Source organism: Hypanus sabinus, chromosome 10 (assembly GCF_030144855.1).
Source record: "Hypanus sabinus isolate sHypSab1 chromosome 10, sHypSab1.hap1, whole genome shotgun sequence".
NCBI lineage: Eukaryota > Metazoa > Chordata > Chondrichthyes > Myliobatiformes > Dasyatidae > Hypanus > Hypanus sabinus.
Window position 1 is genome coordinate 77,292,781 of NC_082715.1, and position 24,446 is coordinate 77,317,226.

At 39.9% G+C, this 24,446-nt stretch overlaps 1 protein-coding gene across 2 annotated transcripts in view; it reads right to left on the reverse strand.

Annotated features, from left to right (window-relative positions):
- disc1 (DISC1 scaffold protein) overlaps positions 1-24,446 on the reverse strand; it is a 97,629-nt gene that overhangs the window by 63,952 nt on the left and 9,231 nt on the right. For both annotated transcript variants that reach the window (XM_059982132.1, XM_059982133.1), the window contains exons 2-6: positions 17,788-18,824; positions 14,088-14,157; positions 8,999-9,155; positions 6,904-7,024; positions 1,565-1,797 (exon numbers count right to left, since the gene is read on the reverse strand). In XM_059982132.1, the coding sequence (XP_059838115.1) occupies positions 1,565-1,797; positions 6,904-7,024; positions 8,999-9,155; positions 14,088-14,157; positions 17,788-18,824 (1,618 nt within the window). The remainder of the gene's footprint in view (positions 1-1,564; positions 1,798-6,903; positions 7,025-8,998; positions 9,156-14,087; positions 14,158-17,787; positions 18,825-24,446) is intronic.

A 24,446-nucleotide genomic window follows, 5' to 3' on the forward strand; every position in this document is an offset into this window, starting at 1 on the left:
ACAGACATTTCTCATTTCAGTTAAGAAATCTGGAAATTATTTCATCTAAAGTGCAAAATTAACATTTAACTATAAGCAAGAAGAAAAGCAGAGTATTTGTGCTACAAATGGTATCAGGCAACAAAATTAGCTAACCATATAAATACTCGAATTATCTTTAAGTATTATAGCTCTTCTTTCAGCATGCCTTTATCCCTCAATATGCTTGCAGTTAATAATCACATTAGGCTTTTCAGGGTCTCAGTCAAGGTCAGGACCACAGGTCATGATGTAGCATGCACATCCAGTGATTGGCTCGAGGGAAATCAGTAAACCTTGAAGAGGACATTTCAGATTCAGAAAACCCACAATTGAAGTATACCAGTGGAGCACCTTGAAACTAGTTACATCTTCCCAATGATTCGCAATTCTCTGCTCCTGAAGAATAGCAATCTGATCTCCTGTTTGGAAGTTATCTGTTTGAGTGACATCTGTCTGTTCCAGAAGAGTAATGTGCTCCATATGGAGTGGACAGAGAACATGGAGACAGTAAAAATTTTTGTATGCACATTATTGCTTAAGGTAGCAAGAGGCTCTTCATTGTATGTTAATAAGATCATGATAATTTATCCCTCTTAACACACAAGCTCTTTCTACACATTATTGCCAGATTCGAACCCATTCATCAAATCATAAACACAAGTGATTCTTCAGATGCTGGAAGTCCAGAGTAGCACATTCAAAAATGCTGGAGGAACTCAGCATTTCTATGGAAAAAAATAAACAGTTGATGTTTGGGCCCAGACCAATCATTGAGACTCATTTGTCATATCTCCCCTTTTTGGTGCAAACAGGTTTCTCATTATTATATTTAAGTCCATCGGTTCCCTCACTTTCTCCAACCTCCAACTCTTCTTCCCCTGATCATCTGTGTAAACGCTCCTCAGTCAAAATAGTTATAACTTCCCCTTCATCATCTAGGGCCCATTTTGAAAATCTTTCTCTCCTCCTGGTTTACTACTGAAGCCTTTCATAACCACCCTGCTGAAGGGCTTCTGGTCAGCTTTAACCTTTCTTTCTTGTTCTGCCAAATTTTTTCCTCTCTTACACTGCTACAAAATATCTCTTAAGTTACTAATTTTTAATATAAAGTTATCCATGTAAGTTGTTGCTGTCAACGTCTAATGACCTCCCTCCTCTACACTCTTAGAGAAATATGTCAAAATGGACAAAAATCGCCTATTCTACACTAAGAATTTGACAGATTATATACAATTATTCAAATGAAAATGAAATATTCCCAGTGACTTGGCCAATAATTTTTCCCCGGTGAACATCTCCACAGGAAAATTAATTTGATAATGAAGGAGTTCTGGGTCTTTGCTCTGCACAAAATTATTATCTTATATACACACATACTGTACTGTACAATTCATTTCCAAATATTTATCTGAATGAGGGGTATTAGGAATGTCACAGAGAATCTCAATAGAACTGCATAACAGATTTTCATTTATAAGACTTTTGGTCTTATAAATGAAAATCAATTTGACTTCCAAGCAAAAACAAGTAAAGATCATTTTACCTTTTTATATGCTCAGGAAGCTCTTCATTGAGGAGGACTTTATTTCTTAATGGTAGAATATCCTCTAGTGTTTTATGCAGATCATGTAATTCACTTGCTGATGTGGTTGGTAAAGAAGTAAGTTCACAATCATGTGATCCTAGTAGTCTGTTTCCTTCTTCTATTTCTATGCTCAGCTGATAGTCCCTGGCTTCCAACAATGCAAGTCGTTCCTTAATTTCAGCAATTTCTTTCTGGTATTGTATTAAATAAAATTATTGTTAATTGACAATAAGTGACTACAAACTTAATTTCACAGTAATAGCCATGCACAAGAAAACCAAATATTTAATATTTCAGACTGGTTGAGCTATTTTACTCTGACTTTGCCATGTGTTTTATTCTTCATTATTAACCTCCTCAATTTTACAGTTTTGTTTTATAAACAATTTCTTCTATCCAGCTGAACTTCTGAACATAAGCCCCTGCATAGCCATTAAGTTTCTCAAGGTTACGATAATATGAAATTCCTGACCTTGCAATCTACCTTGCACCTGCACTGCATTTTCTCTGTACTGTAACACATTACTCTTCACTCTGTCATTGTTCTTCCTTGTACCACCTCAATGCACCTTTGCAATGAATTGATCTATTTGGACAGTACACAAGATACGTTTTTTTACTGTACCTCAGTACATGTGACAATGATAAACTAGTCTACAGACTTACATCCCGTCATACTCTCACCAAACTTGTTTTGTTCAAAAAATTAACTGTCTACTCATTTTACTAGAGTGCAACCAATCCCTTTCATGTTCTCATTGTCGAACAGCTCTCTGCCCCTCAATTATCATCTCTTGTAGTGTGTTACTTCAAAGTAAAAACATTAACACCTCTGTTCTTGCAAGCTAATGTCCTATCTCGAAGTTCCCATTCCTCTCCTAGTTCTTGAACCTACTCTAGTCTTCCAGATCATTCTCAGATTTGGCAGGTCGTTAATCCCAAATATCTAACATATTTCAAATATTGTCTGGTAAAAAAACATTAAAGGCCACAGATAACAGCCGGTGTTTCTGTGACCATGGGAGGTTATTCCTTCTCATCCTTCTGAATCTGCCTGCAGACTCTGACATGGTTGACCACATGTTCCTCCTCTGTCCACTATCTAATGTAATTTGACCCTGTCATTACTTCTGACTATGTCAGTGGTAGGTCTGCATACATCCACTGTATCTCTATCACTTCAACCACCTCTGCTACTGCTTTAGCACCCCAAGGCTTTATTGCTTCCAGCCATATTTATTCTAACAAGTGTTTAGCTAGTACTCTATTATCATCTCCATAAAGTTGAGCTAATTTAAAAGTTTGCTGCCCTTATCTGAAATTCAACCAAGTCCCATTCACCCATTATTAATATTATAAATGCTATTATCTTTCAACCACTTTTTACATAGTAGTCTTAATTGTTCCAAGGAAACAGTTTCTTAATCTTTATTAAGGCAAATTAGGACAGTTAGAATACTACCTAAACATAAATTGCATAACTTATTTTTTTATATATATACAGTGCAGTACAGGCCCTTCGGCCCACAATGTTGTGCCAACCCTTAAACCCCGCCTCCCATATAACTCTCCACCTTAAATTCCTCCATATACCTGTCTAGTAGTCTCTTAAACTTCACTAGTGTATCTGCCTCTACCACTGACTCAGGCAGTGCATTCCATGCACCAACCACTCTCTGAGTAAAAAACCTTCCTCTAATATCCCCCTTGAACTTTCCAGCCCTTACCTTAAAGCCATGCCCTCTTGTATTGAGCAGTGGTGCCCTGGGGAAGAGGCACTGGCTGTCCACTCTATCTATTCCTCTTAATATCTTGTATACCTCTATCATGTCTCCTCTCATCCTCCTTCTCTCCAAAGAGTAAAGCCTTAGCTCCCTTAATCTCTGATCATAATGCATACTCTCTAAACCAGGCAGCATCCTGGTAAATCTCCTCTGTACCCTTTCCAATGCTTCCACATCCTTCCTATAGTGAGGCGACCAGAACTGGACACAGTACTCCAAGTGTGGCCTAACCAGAGTTTTATAGATTATAGATTATCCCTCGATTCTTAAACTCTATACCTTGACATATGAAAGCTAACACTCCATAAGCTTTCTTAACTACCCTATCTACCTGTGAGGCACCTTTCAGGGATCTGTGGACATGTACCCCCAGATCTCTCTGCTCCTCCACACTCCCAAGTATCCTGCCATTTACTTTGTTCTCTGCCTTGGAGTTTGTCCTTCCAAAGTGTACCACCTCACACTTCTCCGGGTTGAATTCCATCTGCCACTTCTCAGCCCACTTCTGCATCCTATCAATGTCTCTCTGCAATCTTCGACAATCCTCTACACTATCCACAACACCACCAACCTTTGTGTCATCTGCAAACTTGCCAACCCACCCTTCTACCCCCACATCCAGGTCGTTAATAAAAATCACAAAAAGTAGAGGTCTCAGAACAGATCCTTGTGGAACACCAATAGTCACAACCCTCCAATCCGAATGTACTCCCTCCACCACAACCCTCTGCTTTCTGCAGGCAAGCCAATTCTGAATCCACCTGGCCAAATTTCCCTGGATCCCATGCCTTCTGACTTTCTGAATAAGCCTATCATCTGGTATCTTGTCAAATGCCTTACTAAAATCCATGTAAATCACATCCACTGCACTACCCTCATCTATATGCCTGGTCACCTCCTCAAAGAACTCTATCAGGCTTGTTAGACATGATCTGCCCTTCACAAAGCCATGCTGACTGTCCCTGATCAGACCATGGTTCTCTAAATGCCCATAAATTCCATCTCTAAGAATCTTTTCCAACAGCTTTCCCACCACAGACATTAAGGCTCACTGGTCTATAATTACCCGGACTATCCCTACCACCTTTTTTGAACAAGGGGACAACATTCACCTCCCTCCAATCCTCCGCTACCATTCCCGTGTACAACGAGGACATAAAGATCCTAGCCAGAGGCTCAGCAATCTCTTCCCTCGCCTCATGGAGCAGACTGGGGAATATTCCGTCACGCCCCAGGGACTTATCTATCCTAATGTATTTTAACAACTCCAACACCTCTTCTCCCTTAATATCAACACGCTCCAGAACATCAACCTCACTCATATTGTCCTCACCATCATCAAGTTCCCTCTCATTGGTGAATACCGAAGAGAAGTATTCATTGAGGACCTCGCTCACTTCCATAGCCTCCAGGCACATCTTCCCACCTTTATCTCTAATTGGTCCTATCTTCACTCCTGTCAACCTTTTGTTCTTCACATAATTGAAGAATGCCTTGGGGTTTTCCTTTACCCTACTCGCCGAGGCCTTCTCATGCCCCCTTCTTACTCTCCTCAGCCCCTTAAGCTCCTTTCTTGCTTAGACTCATCCTTTCTTCAATAGACTCATCTGATCCTTGCTTCCTAAACCTCACGTATGCTGCCTTCTTCAATCTGACTAGATTCTCCACCTCACTTGTTACCCATGGTTCCTTCACCCTACCATTCTTTATCTTCCTCACCGGGACAAATTTATCCCTAACATCCTGCAAGAGATCCCTGAACATTGACCACATGTCCACAGTACATTTCCCTGCAAAAACATCATCCCAATTCACACCCGCAAGTTCTAGTCTTATAGCCTCATAATTTGCCCTTCCTCAATTAAAAATTTTCCTGTCCTCTCTGATTCTAACATTTTCCACGATAACGTTAAAGGCCAGGGAGCAGAGATCACTGTCCCCCAGATGCTCACCCACTGAAAGATCTGTGACCTGACCTGGTTCATTACCTAATACTGGATCTAGTATGGCCTTCCCCCTAGTTGGCCTGTCAACATACAGGAATCTATCCTGGACACACTTAATAAATTCTACTCTGTCTAAACCATTGGAACTATTCAGGTGCCAATCAATATTAGGGAAGTTAAAGTCACCCATGATAACAACCCTGTTATTTTTGCACCTTTCCAAAATCTGCCTCCCAATCTGCTCCTCGGTATCTCTGCTGCTACCAGGGGGCCTATAGAATACTCCCAATAGAGTACCTGCTCCCTCCCTGTTCCTGACTTCTACCCATACTGACTCAACAGAGGTTCCTGCTCCATTACCCACCCTTACTGTAGCTGTAATAGTATCCCTGACTAGTAATGCCACCCCTCCTCCCCTTCCCCCCCCCCATCCTCTTTAAAGCAATGAAATCCAGGAATATTGAGAATCCATTCCTGCCCTGGTGCTAGCCATGTCTCTGTAATGGCCACAACATCATAATTCCATGTATGTATCCAAGCTCTCAGTTCATCACCTTTGTTCCTGATGCTTCTTGCACTGAAGTACACGCATTTTAACCCTTCTACCTTACTCCCTTTACACCCTTTATTCTGTTTCTCTATCCTCAAAGCCTCTTTATATATTAGATCTGGCTTTACTCCATGCACTATACTTGCAGCTCTCAAATGACCTTCTCACTATCTGCTCTAACACTCCGGTTCCCCTCCCCCTGCAAATCTAGTTTAAACCCCCCCCCCGGAGCAGCACTAGCAAACTTTCCCACAAGTCTGTTAGTCCCCCTCCAGTTCAGGTGCAACCCATCCCCGTTGGAACAGATCCCACCTTCCCTGGAACAAGGCCCAATTGTCCAGAAACATGAAGCCCTCCCTCCTGCACCAACTCCTTAGACACATATTTAGTTGCATTATCTTCCTATTTCTAGCCTCACCAGCACATGGCACAGGTAGCAATCCTGAGACTGCAACCCTGGAGGTCCTGTCCTTCAACTTTGCACCTAACTCCCTAAATTCTCTTTGCAGGACCGCCTCCTTCTTCCTACCCACGTCGTTTGTCCCTACATGGACCACGACATCTGGCTGCTCACCCTCCCTCGAGAATACTGAGAACTCGATCCGAGATATCATAGACCCTGGCACCAGGGAGACAACAGACCATCCGGAATTCTCGATCCCTTCCACAGAACCTCTTACCTGTCCCCCTAACTATCAAATCCCTTATCACTACTGCTCTATGCTCTACTGCACTACTGCTCTATGAAGAGTCTTAGATGAAATGTGAGAAAACTCCCTGCATTGAACACACAATTTTCAGATGACAAATACAGACCAATCAGTATTTCACTTAACACACATTTAAATTTACAATCTCAATGTCTGCATTATGGACACATCTGTGCAAATCAGATTTTTTCCAATTAAGTCTGCAGGTTTTATAAATGCTTTTTTTAGAAATGCTCTGCAGGAAAACATATGTTTACTTAGACATAATATACAATTAAAAATAACACATGAAACGTGCATGACAAACCTGTAACTTTTGTCTATCTTGAATAAGCTGATTTCTCCTTGACCACAAAATAGGTAGTTTATCTGGGTTTAAGTCTGAATATCCATGTTCACTACTTTTCAGAAAGAAACTTCCTCCATTCCTGAACATGCAATTTAAACATATATGACATAAATAAATGTAAGCATACTCAGTAACAAAGCATATTCATGGACAAAGTTAAAATAAATACACCTATTTACTGAGATTGTAACCTCTGAGGCCAATGTATCTAGTTAGTTTTACATATAAATAAAAAAAGGGGAGGGATTTGCAATATAAACTACAAATCCAATTACAATTCCTTAGCAGAAGTGGACACTGGAATGCATAACTTTAAGGTAAAAGGTAGGATCTCGGCATACTGGAAGAAAAATTTTCACTTGAAGAGTGCTGGGCGTCTGGAACTTATTGTGTGAAAAATGATGTAAACAGAAATCATTGTATTCATAGAGTATAAGCCATAACCTACATCATTCCAGCCTGAGAGTGGAAAGTAAGGACTAGATTAATTATTTTGGTCATCTTGGAGACAGTGGCTGAAAAGCTGCCTTCAATACTGTACATTTCTATCCTTCTAGCATTAAACGTAGGCCTTTGCATTTAGTCACACCAATGTTAAAATGGGACAGACCAAGACAAACAAATAAAAATAAAAGAAACACTATTAGTTTTAAGCTTAACTGCCAGGTTGTAAATGGGACCCTCTGTTGGTCAGGATCAACATGATATGCAAGCCAGTAAGCAAGCCAGGACAGTCTGATATGGGAAGCAAGCACTGCCCCTCTCCACACAGTTGATGAACCCAAAGGAACAGCAGAGACCAACACAGTTTGGCACCAGCAGCATCGCAGGAGTTACCAATCAGTGTTGAACTCAACATAGGACTGTCTTAGCAACTTCAGCTCCGGATTTTCCCTTGGGGTTTACTCCCAAAGCCTTCCCTATGAGCGGGTATAGCTGCAAGGTAGACGAAGTTTGAGTTTGAGATCAGAGTTTTCCTTCTCCTAGTTGAGCTATCAACTGTGGCTGACAAGCCCTATCTGCCCAAAGCAACTTGCTTAAGGTGCCAGTAACCCACCTTTGCCCCTTCTCTGGTGGTTGGAAACGTTTCCACCAGGTTTAGTAATTAAGCCACACATGAAGGCCAGGAGCTAGATAGTTGTCAGAGGCCATTTGAGATGCATGCCATTGGAAGAATTTAATGGGTATTGGGAGTTTATCCCTATTACCACCCCTAGCTATAACAACCTTAAGGAACCCAGTTTGTAATAAGTGATTTCAAATTAACACAAATGCAATTAAGTTTATACCATCCACACACAACACAATAAAACTCTGTTCTTGTATAAGATATCTCATAGCACTTAATCAGCCAACATGCCATCTCCCTTGTGTGTTTGCCAATCTGCTAGCCAAACATCTGGAAATCCAGTCTTTCTCACAGAGGTATTTTTTGACACTCTTGTAAGCAGAAACTAGCTGTTGTATTTCCTGAACAGTGATTATATTTCAAAAATATTTCACATTGTATAATACTTCAGGGCATCCCAAAAAAATAAAATCCACAAAAAAGGCCTAATTTTTTAATATGTCTTTTAAATGCAATTTACTTGTCGCTCACAGAACATGACCTTTAACTAAACTAGAAATCTAGGAGCTTTTTGCCTTTTTAAGCTACTTAAGTAAAATAGAGTCAGTGCACCTGTTCATGTGTAGATATAGTCCCCTTTTCCTTTCATTAGGTACTCACATAATTTAAATTAGACTCTGTAAATTCAGGAAGCAGAATAATATTAGTATCTACTGTTTTGGATTCAAATTATTAGTTAGAAATGGCATTGGTCAATATATGTCATCAATTGCAACAGAGCTGCTCTGGGATCCAAATACTTGTAATCAAAGACACTATGTAACTCCAGAAGAGTAGGAAACTGGGACTCAATTATAACAAAATATAGAGTTACAATATCTTGCAGATTTCTGGTGTAATTAAATTTTTACATAAAAAGCCACTCTCTCTATTTCAATTGACTGGAAGATTTTATTTATATCCATTTTATGGAAACGTACTTACTTATTTAAAAAACAATTATGCTGGTGCTCAGCAACTTGCAGATGAAGTTCACAATTTTGCAGCAACATCATAATACAAGGATGGTGGGAAGGCAGCTGGAATTTTAAAGTACTTTGCTCTTTCTTCAATTCTGCTAACTTTCTGTTGAACTTGTCAGCTTTAACAAAAGGAAAACAATTAGTCACATTTGTTATCTTTCTTAATTAAAAAGATAATCACACAATTGGTGAAACCATAAAATAAAGGCCAGCACATATTCCACCTGTCTTTTCTGCCTGATGCTTGGTACTCTTTGATACTGCACTAGTCCAAAACTCAATCCATTATAGTCTTAAATATCCTTAAAAATTCAGCTCCAGAGGAAAGCATTCCAAAAGTTCATTGCCCTCAAAATAAATTTCTTGTCATTTTGTTTTTTTAAATGGTTGACCATTAACCTGATGCTATGCCACAAGAAAAATATCCTGTCAGCATTTACCCTGTCATGTTCCCTCAGAAATTGTTTTGATAAAGATTGTCTCTGTTAAATTCCAGAGTCTAGGCTCAACTACAAAACAAAATTGAATTTCACTGTGAACACAGAAAAGAAGGAACACCAAGAGTAACAAGAGCACAGTATGTACTGTGAGTCAAACTCCTCAATGTCCATTACTAGGAGTGGCTCAGTGCAACCAGTTGCCAAACTAGCTCGATTTTGAAGATCTCTCATTAATAGGGCCTTGAGCCAGTGATGTGGAAATCATGTAAAAAATGTCCTTGTCCATGGATGCCCATGTCTTCTCATGGAAAACACCTTCCATCATTTTAATCTGCCACTCCCACTGTCAAAAGAGCCAAAACTGAGGACAGATCTAGCACCTTAAAACTTATACTGATGAAGAGGTGTGAACCATCAGAGGCACTCCAACTGGATTTCACAACATTCTGAAACCCTGTGGTCCAGCATAACCATTGTCGTACCTTTAGCATCAAGTCAGAGGACCAACAAGAAAAAGAAACATTAGAATCACCGACACACACAAAATGCTGGAGGAACACAGCAGGTCAGGTGGCATCTATGTAAGAGTATAGTCGATGTTTCAGGCAGAGACCCTTCATCAGAACTAGAGAAAAAAAGATGTGGAGTCAGAGTTAGAGGGTGGGTGGAGGGGAAGAAGAAACACAAGGTGATAGGTGAAACCAGGAGTGGTGTGGGGGTGAAGTAAAGAGCTGATGTTGATTGGTGAAAGCAATAGGAGAGGACAGAAGGCCGTGAAAGAAAGAAAAGGGGGAGGAATACCAGAGGGAGGTGATAGGCAGGTAAGAAGATAGGTGAGAGAGGGAAAAGGGAATGGGGAATGGTGAGGAGTGCAGTACTAGAAGATCGAGAAATTGATGTTCATACCATCAGGTTGGAGGCTACCCAGACAGAATACAAAGTGTTGTTCCTCCAACCTGAGTGTGGCCCCATTGATTAACATTTTGGAATGGGAATGGGAAGTGGAATTAAAATGGGTGGGCACTGGAAGATCTAGCTTTTCCTGCAGAGGGAGTGTAGGTGCTCAGCAAAGCGGTCACCTAATCTATGTCGGGTCTGATCGATATAGAGGAGGCCACACCAGCAGCACCAGATACAGTAGATAATCTCAAAAGACTCACAGGTGAAGCGTCACCTCATCTGGAAGGACTGTCTGAGGCCCTGAATGATAGTGAGGGAGAAAGTGGTGCAGGGGTAGGTGTAGCACTTGTTCTGCTTGCCAGGAGGGAGATCAGTGGGGAGAGTCGAATGGATAAGTAAGTCATGTAGGAAGCAATCCATGCGGAAAGCAGAAAAATGGGGAGGAGGGGAAGGTATGCTTGGTGGTGGGACCCCTTTGGAAATGGCAGAAGTTATGGAGAATTACGCGCTGGATGCTGAGGCTGGTGGGGTGGTAGGTGAGGACTAAAGGAACCCTATCCCTGGTAGGGTGACAGGTGGTTGGAGTGAGGGCAGACATGCACAAACTGTAAGAGAAATAATTGAGGGTAGTGTTGATTGTGGAGGAAGGGAAGTCCCTTTCTTTGAAGGAGGAGGACATCTCCTTCATTCTAGGATGGAAAGCCACATTCAGATAGCAGATGCGGCAGAGCCGGAGGAATTGAGAAGAGAACTGCATTTTTACAAGTAACAGGTTGGGAAGAGGTATAATCCAGGTAGCTGTGAGAGAGTGGGTTTATAATAGACATCAGCATCCACCCTACCAGCCTCCACATCCAGCACACAATTCTCCATAACTTCTGTCATCTGCAACAGGATCCCATCATCAAGCACATCTTCCAAATACTTTCTGCTTTCCACAGGATTTGCTCCCTACGCAACTCCCTTGTCCATTTGTCCCTCCCCATTGATCTCCCTCCTGGCACTTATCTTTGCAAGGAAAGAAGTGTTATACCTAACTCTACACCTTCCCCCTCAATCCTTTTCAAGGCCCCAAACAGTCCTCCCAGGTGAGTCTGTAAGTCTATAAGTATCCAGTGCGGTCTCCTGTATATCAGTGAGACCCCATGTAGATCGGAAGACTGCTCTCTGAGCACCAAAAAAGCACTCGATAAAGCAGGATCTCCCAGTAGCCACCATTTCAATTCTACTTCCCAATCCCATTCCTACATGTCAATCCATGCCCTCCTCTACTGCCATGATGATGCCACACTCAAGTTGGAGGAACAACATTTTATATTCTGTCTGAGAAGCCACCAACCTAATGGCATGAACATCAATTTCTCAAACTTCCAGTAATTGCTTCTCCCCACCTTTGCCATTCCCATTCTCGTTTCCCTTTCTCACTTAATCTCTTTAACTGCCTATCACCTCCCTCTGGTGCTCCTCCCCCGTCCCTTTTTTCTACGGTCTTCTACCCTCTCCTATCAGAGTCTCCCTTCTCCAGCTTTGTATCTCTTTTACCTATCAACTTCCCAGCTCTTTACTTCACCCCTCCCCCTCCCAGTTTCACCTATCACCTACCGCCTTGTACTTCTTCCTCCCCCTCCCCCCACCTTCTTGCTCTGACTTCTCAATCTTTTTTGATGAAGGGTCTCGGCCCGCCACATTGACTGTTTACTCCTTTCCATAGATGCTACCTGGCCTGCTAAGTTCCTCCAGCACTTTGTGTGTGTTGCATACAAATACAATTCATTTATTGCCATGAAATTTCTCAAATATTAAATAAATGAAAAACAAAATTAACAATGTCACTTACTACCTACTCCAATTAAGTTTCACTTTTATAAACCAGCTCGAGCCTTCACCCCAAGATGGGAAAACATTTAACCATTGAGGGAATGCTGGTAAGTTCAATTTCAAGTTTGTTGTACATACTGCATATATTGTAGTACAAAAGTTTAAATGTTCCTCTGGACCATGGCACATCCACAAAACACGTATCATACACAGCACATAGAAACACAGAAAATAGGTGCAGGAGTAGGCCATTCGGCCCTTCTAGCCTGCACCACCATTCAGTATGATCATGCCTGATCATCCAACTCAGAACCCTGTACCTGCTTTCTCTTCATACCCCCTGACCCCTTTAGCCACAAGGGCCATATCTAACTTCCTCTTAAGTATAGCCAATGAACTGGCCTCAACTGTTTCCTGTGGCAGAGAATTCCACAGATTCACCACTCACTGTGTGAAGAAGTTTTTCCTCATCTTGGTCCTAAAAGGCTTCCCCATTATCCTTAAACCGTGACCCCCTCGTTCTGGACTTCCCCAACATCGGAAACAATCTTCCTGCATCTAGCCTGTCCAATCCCTTTAAAATTTTATATGTTTCAATAAGATCCCCCCTCAATCTTCTGAATTCTAGTGAGTATAAGCCTAGTTGATCCAGTCTTTCTTCATATGAAAGTCTTGCCATCCCAGGAATCAATCTGGTGAACTTTCTTTGTACTCCCTCTATGGCAAGAATGTCTTTCCTCAGATTAAGGGACCAAAACTGCACACAATACTCTAGGTGCAGTCTCACCAAGGCCTTGTACAAATGCAGTAGAACCTTCTTGCCCCTGTACTCAAATCCTTTTGCTATGAATGCCAACATACCATTTGCCTTTCTCACATAAAACAAAATATTACCACAAATAAGTTATTAAAATATAAATTTTATTAAGAGCCTGTGAAAGTTAAAGAGAAAGTTTTTCCACCGATTGGAGACATAACTTTCAGAGGAAGACAGCAATAGTTGTTTAAGGTGATTCATTTCATCCCTAAGAAATTCCTGTAACAGTTGTTGAAGAGAATGCAATTCTTCAACTGCTTTGCCAAAATCTTCATTCTATCATAAAGGGAGATGTAAGGGTGCTCACTATTAAGTAGAATTCATCATAATTTAGCAGGTTAAATATTCAGTTTCGGACTTAACTCTTCAATACTAAGCCAGGAGAGCGTCGAGGCCCATTGTTTCTTTACATCACGTGGGGTGGATCTTATTACCCGATAGTGAGCTTTCATAATACTGGGATACTCAGATGAAGAATAATCTATGTACAGCTTCATGTATCAAAAACTAGACAATATTCAAAGTATAGCAAGCGACATTCATTCCAAACATATATTAGGAATGACTGTGCCAATAAGAAAATTTAACTATCTCCCTTTGATATTCAAAGGCAATATCAATATCCAAATATCAACAAGCCATCATCACCACTGGGCAGAAACATAAATGGGCCTGCCTCATAAATACAATGGATACAGAAACATGTTGGAGAGTAAATTACCACCCTACTTTCCAAAGTCTACACTATCTTTAATGCACTTTAGATTAATGAAGTAATATTCATCTGAGCAAATGTTTAACATACTTCAATGTAAAGCAATCTATAAGAATAGTACTCCATGTACCACCCTAAATAGCTCCTTATTATTATATAGTGGATCATCATAAACACACATCACAGTTTCTCTCTTATTTGAATTCCGCTTATTTATCAATATCAGCTTATTTGAATTCCGATATAAATGGACACTGAGCTTGCCTTCCATGTCACTCTGGTGAAATTTCATATTTACAAAGAAAACAAGTCAATACAAAATTTTAGAAAATGCAATTTAAAAAATCCAGCACAAGCTTACCTTTCTCATAATCATCATTCTGTACAGCATTCTTCTGAAGTTTCTGTAGCTTTAAGATCAAGGTCTGAAGCTACAATTATCAAAATAAAAATACATAAGCTAAAAGGCAGACCAAATGCAGATTTAAAAGTTCAAAGTACATTTATTATCAAAGTAATAACAAGAGGACACTGTGCATTCAGAGGAGTCTTTAATCTACATGTATAGACTGGGTAAACCAAATCAGTACAAACAGCACAGAGAATGAATTCCAGTAAATTAAATAATTTCTCAAACAGTATATTAAAGTACTAACAGGGAAACACTTATCTACATCTATTCCTTAAAACAAGAAATACTTAATAAAAAGAAGTTCTTTCCAAAGGGGAGTTCTTACAGTAAAGGATCACCTAGGAAACAGAGACTAGAATAAGATGCACATTATATTAAGTCTGAAGTGATGTAATTCAATCTGATTATCAGGACTTTCAGTCTAAAGCAACCATGACAAGGTGAGAGGCAGATTGGTTTGACAAATTAGAAAACTCCAATGAAGAATGTGCCAGTGGACAGGTATTGAGCAACATTACCAAAAAACAGTGATACATATACATTCCAAGGCTCAAACAAGAACAAGAGGAAAAGAGGTAACAGCAGAAATTAAATCTTAAAAGTTAAAAGCAAGCCAGAAAAAGCAACAAACCTGAAAATCAGGAAAATTTTGAGACTTCTAAGGATAACTGACATGAAAAGGAAAATATAAAAATGTGAGAGTAAACTGGCAAGAAAAGGTTCTGTAGACATGTAAAAACAAAATGAGTAGCAAGGACAAATCAGATCCACAACAGATAAATAAGGAGAGATTATGAAGGAACAATATGGAAACGGCCAAGGAAATAAACAAGTGATTTGTGACCATATCCACAGATGAAGAATCAAAAAGCCTCCCAAAAAGCTTGGAGAACTAAAAGTTCACTGGAAATGAGAAAGTTAAAGAAACTGGTGTCAGTAAAGGAAAAACTATTAGGAATTAATAAGAGACAAAACTGATAAGGCTCTAACTATCAGTGCCTCAAAATCTTTAAAGAACTAGCAATGGAGATAGCTCTGATGACTGATTTCTAAGATTGTAATCTAAAATAAAAGTTTGATGTGAAGACACATAAAAAATAATGATTGAACGGATTCAGTATCAATTTAGGAGAGCAAAGCATGATTGATTAATCTGAGATTCTTTAAAGTTACATCTAGCAGAGGGGATAAGGACCAATGAAAGTGAACTATTTGGATTTTCAGAAGGCTTTCAATAAGGTCTTACAGAGGAGGTTGCTGAATAAATTTAAAGGCCAGCCTAGTGGGGGTAATACAATGTGTAAGAATTGATTAACAGATAAAAATTATAGGGACATAATAAATTGATACTGGGATTGGTAGGCTTAAGCTTATTAAATAGTAGAGGTCACTCAAGGGGATGAACAGTCATGCCCTGTTCCTATTTCTTCTAAGAACAGATACAAATATATTCAGAACACATGACTAAGAAGTGAGACAATTTACCATTTGCTTTACTTCAAACAGAAGATAGGTCAGTCATCAGTATTGTAAAAGTGCATAATTTTCAATTTCATGAACATACTCAAATGAAACCAAAAGTTCTGCTTATTTGTTCCTTAATGGGCTGTCACAAAAATTTAAATAATGTAACTATTATTTTCCAACTGACAATCACAAACAACACCTGACAAAACTATAAATAGGATGAAAGGTAAAGGGTTGATTCACCCTGATGTATTATTAAGTTACTATTCATTACAGCTCAAGTACTCTTTAGCCTTTTGTCCAAAAGTCGCTCTAAAAAAAAAATCAACATTTGTTAGACATTTCCATGTTCAAATTCTTTACCTTTTTTCACAATGTGCTGGCACTGAATGCCTTAAATAATCCAGAATATGTTATCACTTAGTTTATCTATATTCATGATTGTATTTATTATTTGGCTAATCATATAAACCTCACGACAGGTCATTTTTGAAACCAAATTAAACATTTGTTTATTCAAAAAATCTACAAGCATTGGTGAATAAGATTGGTGGATACCCAAGAAATGGAATTTATATTGGATATATGTAATAAGAATTCACAGGAAATAAAACCAATTGGTATTTGATTGCAGCTTAGTTGAAGAATTCTCATTTTCTGAGTTATTTAAAACATGTTAAATCACTTCATACTACTGAGATTTATCAAAACCAGACAAAGTGCAGAATTACACAGCTATTTTTTGATGACAAGTATTTTATAATGTATTTTAGTTTCAAAAAAAGATGAAAGTGAACAAAATGGCACTTTTCAATGGCAAAATTTCAAAGCATTAAGTATTGAACAGTTGAGTCACACTCTGGGCAAAGTGAAACTTGTGTGGTCTACAAGCAACTTCTCATTTTACATGACTGCCACCAGGCAATCTACCATTATTAGCAAGCGACAGGACATTCGGATAAAGTTTTGAACAATATTATAAAGAGAATGGACGACATTTTCTTAAACAAAAAATTCTGCAGATGCTGGGAATCCAAAGTAACATACACAAGATGCTGGAGGAACTCAGCAGGTAAGGCAGCATCTATGGAAATACACAAACAGTTGATGTTTCAGGCCAAGACCCTCTTCAAGCCTGGAAAGGGGGAAGACACCTGAACAAAAAGGTGGGGAGAGGGGAAGGAGGACAGCTAGAAAGTGATATGCAAAACTAGGTCAGGAGGAAAGGTAAAGGAGATGAGAGTGGGCCATGGGAGAAAGGAGGAGCTGATAAGCAGGTAGAGACGAGGTAAGAGGTCAGAGTAGAAAGGGAGCAAGGAAATTACTGGAAGGAGAAACTGATATTCATGCCATTAAGTCAGAGGCAACCCAGACGGAATTTGAGGTGTTGCTCCTCCATCCTGAGAGCAGCCTTATCCTCAGGGTGGAAAACTAAACTTCCATAGAATTTTAAATGCATAATGCCTTGCAACATATTATTTCAACTTTATCTAATTACAAAGTTGTAGCTTTAAACAAGGACTGACCAATGGAATCAATGAGCAAATATGGTGTGGATGTAAACGCTTTATAATTAAGACAACTGGCTTTCTAATTGGTGAATGCAGCATGATAATTATTCATATCATTGTGTAAGCACATCTTGGTGTATTACAAGCAGCAGAACTACTAAACAATACTTATAGCCTCAAATTCACATATTTCAGTAATTTACAGCAGTGTTAGCAAGCAGTGATAACATTTGATTGCCACTCACCAATGACATTTCTGAGCAAGAAACAAAGGTAAACTTCAACTAAAGAACCTTTTGTATAATGCAACCACACAAAATACAATGAAGAAAATTATTAAACTGCAACAAATATTAAGAATCTGAAGCACCAATCATTTTTCACACTGACATAGTAGAATGTACACATACACATTGGAGTTCCTAATTTTTCAATACTGCATTCCAAAAATTAAACAAAACTTTTTTAAAACCTGTTTACAGTTATACCTAGTTACACAGTTCTAAGCATTTTAGAAAATTCTGAAAGCCTTTCCACTTTAAGTTCTTTCAAGAACGATAGTGTATACATACAGGCATCCATGGACATTTTATCTCAGAACATAATACAGCATTTATAACATGTTATAAATGCAACAGAATATTATCAAAGATATTTAAATAAATACTAGCCTTCAACTTCATTTTGTTTTCATGGAGGCAATCTTGAAGAATTGGTTCATATTTCCTCATTAAAGAATGACATTTCTGGTCAAGTACAGTGATGCTGCTCTCATACCCTGATGTTACGGATGAACCAGCAGAAGAGCCATCAGAAGTATCAGCTGAACACGCACAATTATCTGTATCTAGTGACAGCAAGTCATAATCCTGAGGACTGTTCTCTGAATTTACATCAGTACCACATTTAATGCCAACACTTTGACATGCATGCAAAGAATTGGTGTCAAAGTCCTTCCATAAAGATTTGGAGCAGAATTGATTTGTTGCGAATGTATTTGTATCGTGGCATCGCATTGCTAGTTCAGCATTGTGAAGCGGTAAAACAAAGTCATTCTGCTGTAATTCATCTTTACTGTCAATAATAGTGCTGTTACAATTTGACGACATCTGTATGAAATTAAAGCTGGAAATAAAAGTGCTAGCTGAATCCATTTCTTTATCAATGTCCCAAAGCTGCTGTCTTTGCAAATGTTCACTGTCTACTTGTTTATTTGGACTAGTAACAGCTTGCAACTTGCTTACATCAATACTCCTTTCCTTTTTATATTGTTTAAGGCAAGCATCTTTCTTCTGCAGATTGCCTGTCAACAAATGCTTGGAATAAGTATTAATTCCAGTATAAAAGGAGCACTCTTGACTGTCAATACTATACTGACAGTTAGGACCAAGAATGTGCCGAACACTTTCTGACCCAATTATATCTGCAACCACAGGACTTCTGGCAGACAACCGATCTGAAACTGCATTCTGATTATCGACATTTTTGTTTTCCCTTGTGTGTTTATTGTTTAATCTGTGCTTCTCCTGTTTATTACTGTCAAAAGACAAGCCTGTACAACTCTTTGCTTCTTTTCCAGTATGTTGTGAATCCAAATGAATACCAGCAGGTGTGGGATGGCTTAACCTTTGTTCAACATTCTTCCACATATACCCTGGCCTCTTTGACAGCTTTCTTTTGCAGGAGGTGACTCCAGTCAGTATTGAATCTGGAAAAAAAAGGAAAAGAACACTTGAAAAATAAAATCAGATACATTGAGCAATTATTCACAATCAATCCTGCTCTTACAATCTTTAACTATTACTTCCTCTGTTTTGCTCCGATTTGGAAGAAAGTTGCAGGGATGCCATCAATTCCCTTTTTGAATCTATAATCTGATTTCACCTCATTTTGGGCAGTGCATTGTAGACCATAACAGTCAGAATGAAAAAAAGTATCTTCTTTTCCCTCATTTGGTTCTTTATTTTAAATTACTTTAAATCTGTCATTTTCTAGTAGCAAGCTCTTCTGTCAAAAAAGTGCATTTTAAGACCTCAACACATAGAGCAGAATTAGGCCATTTAGCCTGTTGAGTCTGCTCCACTATTTGATCATGGCTGATCCATTTTCTCTTAAGCAACATACACACACACACAAAATGCTGGAGAAATTCAGCAGGCCAGGCAACATCTATGGAATAAAAGCACAGTCGACATAAACCCCTCTTAAGGACTGGAGTACGTTTCCTCTTCACCCTATTCTCCTGCCTTCTCCCCATAATCTTTTATGCCCCGACTCATCAAGAATTTATCAACCTGCACCTTAAATACACCCAATAGCTTGGCCTCCTGTGGCAATAAATTCCACAGGATCACCCGAGCTGGCTAAAGAAATTCCTCCTCATCTCCATTCTAAATGGATGCCCCTCTAATCTGAGATCAGGCTAACTTGCCTAAAATTTCCTTTCTCCTACCTCCCTCCCTTCTTGAAGAATGGATTGACATTTAGAATCTTCTAGTCCGGGGGTCGGCAACCTGCGGCTCCCGAGCCATTTGTGGCTCTTTCACCTCTGTGCTGCGGCTCCCTGTGGCTTTGGGAAATAATTGGTCAGTATTTAATTAAAATGTATTTTATGTTAGTTTGTTAGCTTTTGAAATGTAATTATGGTGATCTTGTACAACCTAAGTGTAGCGACACATTTCCTGCCACATCCGAAACGGCTCACAATTAGCCAGCATTCCGGCTAAGGGAGATAGCCTACGGGGGTTTGTGAGTACGCGTCTTTTGCAGCATCTGCGTCCATGGGGGCTGGGTTGAGGGAAGCTGAAAAGCAAGGCTGTTTAGTTCGAATAAAGCTATCTTTGACTGCAGTTTACTGACACCGCTACAACGTGTTTTTATCGCTGGCTGTCCAGACGGAAGGTGCTGAAACGCTTTGTCGCGTGTCTGGAAGAAGTGAAAACTTTCCTGGGCAGCAAAGGGCTCACCTTTCCTGAGCTGGAACAGCCAGAGTGGCTGGAAAAGCTACACTTCATGGTAGACATGACAGCGCACCTGAACACGCTGAACACAGCTCTTCAGGGGAAAGGACGTACAGCCCTGCACATGTTGGAGGATGTTTTGGCATTCGAGCGCAAGTTGACAGTGCTTGCCAGAGATTTACAGAAAGGCACTTTGTCTCACTTCCCCAATTTGAGAGAGTTCAAACAAGGTCACGACATGATAATTTCGGAGTATTTACATTCTGCAATCATCGCAATGCAAACATCGTTTGGGAAACGCTTCTGTGAGTTCAGAGAGGAAAAAAACACATTATCCTTCCCGGTCACTCCCTTAAGCATCGATCCTTCCCTACTGAATACGACTGCATTGGCAGGTGTGAGTCAACCTGATCTTGAGATGGAACTGGCCGACATAGCCGACAAAGACATATGGGTGTCCAAGTTTAGACGCTTGACAGCAGACCTTGAAGATGTTGCCCGTCAGAAGGCCGTTCTTGCTCAGAAACACAAATGGAGTGATATTGAAAACCTCACAGATGACAGCTTGCGATCCTGTGTAAAGATGAAGGTGACATCATACAGCCCTGATGTGCAGACGCTGTGCGCTGAGGTCCAGGAGCAGAAATCCCATTAACCAAGTATGATAAATATTTTAATTGCCTATTATTTTACTTATATTCATATTTTTTCATTGTTCAGTGAAATAGTCCTTTCATTTTTCAGGATGACAGCTGGCTGACGTTATTTTTGGTTTGCTGCTGGCGGAAAATTTAAGTTCGGCGTTTTTCATAAATACAAGAAGGACTCAAATAGACATTGAATATTTTACTTAAAAGTAACTTTCAACCCAACGTCTTTTTTTCGGAGTTCAAAATGTTTTTGTTGCATGCAGAAATGTAATTTCGTTTTCTCTGCAGGAGTTCATCAATTTCATAAATGCAACACATTATAGTTTGTTTATACATAGCATAAAGGCAAAAAAAACGTTGTATGCAGTGTTATTTCATTTTAAATGTCAAACGGGTTTTGCGGCTCCCAGTGTTTTCTTTTCTGTGGGAAACGGGTCCAAGTGGCTCTTTCAGTGGTAAAGGTTGCTGACCCCTGTTCTAGTCCATTGGAACCATGCCAGAAATTAGTGGTTCTTGAAAGAATGCTTCCACAAACTCTTCAGCTACCTTTTTCAGAACCCTGGGGTATAGACAATTTGGTACAGGTGATTTACCCATCTTCAGAACTTTGTTTCCTTAGCACCTTCTCCTTAGTAATGGCAAATTCACAAATTTCTGCCCCCTTGGCTCTCTCAAACTTCCTGCATACTACTAGTGTCTTCCATGGTGAAGACTAATGTAAAGTAATTATTCAGTTCATCTGCTATTTTCTTGTCTCCCATTACTACCTCTCCAGTATCATATTCCAGACTCTTGTTCCTCTTTCCTTCTTTTTTAACTGAAAAAAAATTGTATCCTATTTGATATTAGTGACTAGCTTACCTTCATATTTTATCTTTTCCCTACTTATGGTTTTTTAATTGCCTTCTGTTGCTTTTTAAAGGCTTCCCAATCTAATTATCCAATAATTTTTGCTCTGAGATGTCCTCTTTTGCTTTTATGTTGGCTTTACCTTCCTTTTTCAGCTACACCTGTATCATCCTGCCTTTAGAATACTACTTCTTCTTTAGGATGTATCTATCCTGTCTCTTCTGAATCTCCAGGCATTGCTGCTCTGCTGTCATCTCTTCTAGTGTCCCCTTCCAATCAACTTCTGCCAGCTCCTCTCTCATGTATCTATAATTCCCTTTACTCCATAGTAATAATGATACATTTGACTTTAGCTTCTCCCTCTCAAGCTGCAGGGTGAATGCTATCATTTTTTGATCACTGTCTCCTTATGGTTCCTTTACCTTAAACTCCCTAATCAAATCCGGGTCATTATACAACACCTAATCCAGAATAGCTGATCCCCTAGTGGGCTCAACCACAAGCTGCTCTAAAATGCCATTTCATAAGCTCTCTACAAATTTTCTCTCTTGGAATCCCAAATCAGCACCAACCTGACTTTCCCAATCTACCCGCATATTGAAAATCCCCCATGACAATCGTAACATTGTCCTTTCGGCATGCATTTTCTTTCTCCTGTTATAATTTGTAGCCCATATCCTGGCTGCTGATCAAAGGCCTGTATGTTACTCCTATCAAGGGGTTTTAACCCATGAAGTTCCTTCACTCTACCCACACCGATTCTACATCTTCCAATCCTATGTTACCTCTTCCTAGGGATTGGATTTCATATTTTATTAACAGAGCCCCACTAGCCCCTCTGCCTACCTGCCTGTCATTTCAATACAACGTGTATCCTTGGATGTTAAGCTCCAATCTATAATTTTCAATCACCAATGACTCAGTGATACTCAAAACATCATATCTGTCAATCTCTAAATGCACAAGATCATCTACCTTATTCAGTATACTGTGTGCATTCAAATATAACACCTTTAGTCCTGTATTCATCACCCTTTTTGATTTTGTCCCTGTTACACTGCAACCCATTGTACTGACTACAATTTTGCTCTATCATCCAGCTGTCCTTCTTAACTGTCTTATTAAACACTGCCTTTCTTTGTATCCCAACTGCCCCATCCTCAGCCCTATCACTGCTTTCCATTCCCCTGCCAAATTAACTTAAAATCTCCCCAACAGTTCTAGCAAACCTGCCTGCAAGGGCATTGGACCCTAGGGTTCAGGTGTGAACCATTCCTTTTGTACCAGTCATACTTTCACCAGAAGAGATTCCAATGATCAAGAAGAAATCTGAAACCTTGCCCCCTGCACCAGTTCTTCAGCCATACATCCATCTGCCAAATCATCCTATTCTTGCCCTCTCTGGCACATGGCACAGGCAGCAATCTGGAGATTACTATACTGCAAGTCCTGCTTTTCAGCTTTCTACCCAACTCCCAAAATTCTCTTTTCAGGACCTTTTCCTATCTCTGCCAATGGTGCTAATATGTACCAAAACTTCCAGCTGCTCACCCTCCCCCTTTAGAATGCTGTGGACCTGATCTGAGACATCCCAGATCCTGGCACCTGGGAGGCAACATACCATCCAGGTGTCTCTATCATCTGCTCTTCTCCCTCCTTCCCCTCTGAGCCACAGCACCAGACTCAGTGCCAGAGACTCAGTAGCTACATCTCCCCCTTGGTGGGTCACCCCTCCACCAACAGTATCCAAAATGGTATACTTATTATTGAGGAGAATTGCCACAGAGGTACTCTGCACTGGCTGCCCATTTCCTTTTGCTCTGCTGGCAGCCACTCAGGTACCTGCCTCCTGCAACCTCAGAGTGGTTACCGCTCTGTAGCTCCTATCTATCACTTCCTCATTTTCTCATATGCCCCAAAAGTCATCGAGCTGCAGCTTTAGTTCTCTGAGGAGCTGCAGTTCAGTACAGATGTGGTTATCCAGGAGGCAGGGGTCTCCCAGAATTCCCACGTCTCACACAAAGAACAACACAGCCCCTGGAGCCATTCTCACTGCACTAGCTATGCATTAACAGACAAAGAATGAAGAACAAATAAGTAGAAAGTTACCAGATATGTACCTCGCCCAAGCCTGTTATCGTATAAATCCTATCAAAACCTTGTTTAATTTTATACTAATCTATTAAATCGACTGCTCCAAGGAGACTGAACCTAGTTTCCCTCATCTCTACCCACCTGCGGGTCCCTCATCCCAGATTTCAAGGCTTTGAAAGCTTTCATAATCTGGTAACTCCTAACTGCACAGATCTAATTAGTTGGATGTCAGTTTTATCATTTGTTTTCTCTACCCCAATCTGCTTTCACTCCCCTGTTCCTCCCCATTGTTTACATTCTTTTTTTTGCATTAACAGTGGCTGCATTTTAATCCTAACTACATGTTGAAATTATAAATAGACGTCACCAAGAACCTATCTCCCAATCACCAGTTTCATCAATCAAAATCTGGCTTTCGCTGCAATGAAGACTCAACACACTTGGCTCCAATTTTCTAGCCTGTTGTAAGATAAATTTTTCCAGCCTATTGTCAACCATCTACTGTTGTTGTTCTATTTGATAGTTCTACTGCTTTTACAGCTTCAATTTTGCCAGAAAGCTCCTTGTCAAGAAAATCACATGCCTGGCTCCAGGTCCACCACATCCTTAATAATTTTGGTGGTCCTCAATTTTTGTTTCATCATTTTTGTGCCCCACAATCAACTATACACTTCAATCCTATGCTATAAGGAAAAGTGATGCATCCTCCCGCATTCATAAACCAGCTTCTGGATCTACTCTCTTTCCACATTCATCAACAAACCTGTATGTCAGAAT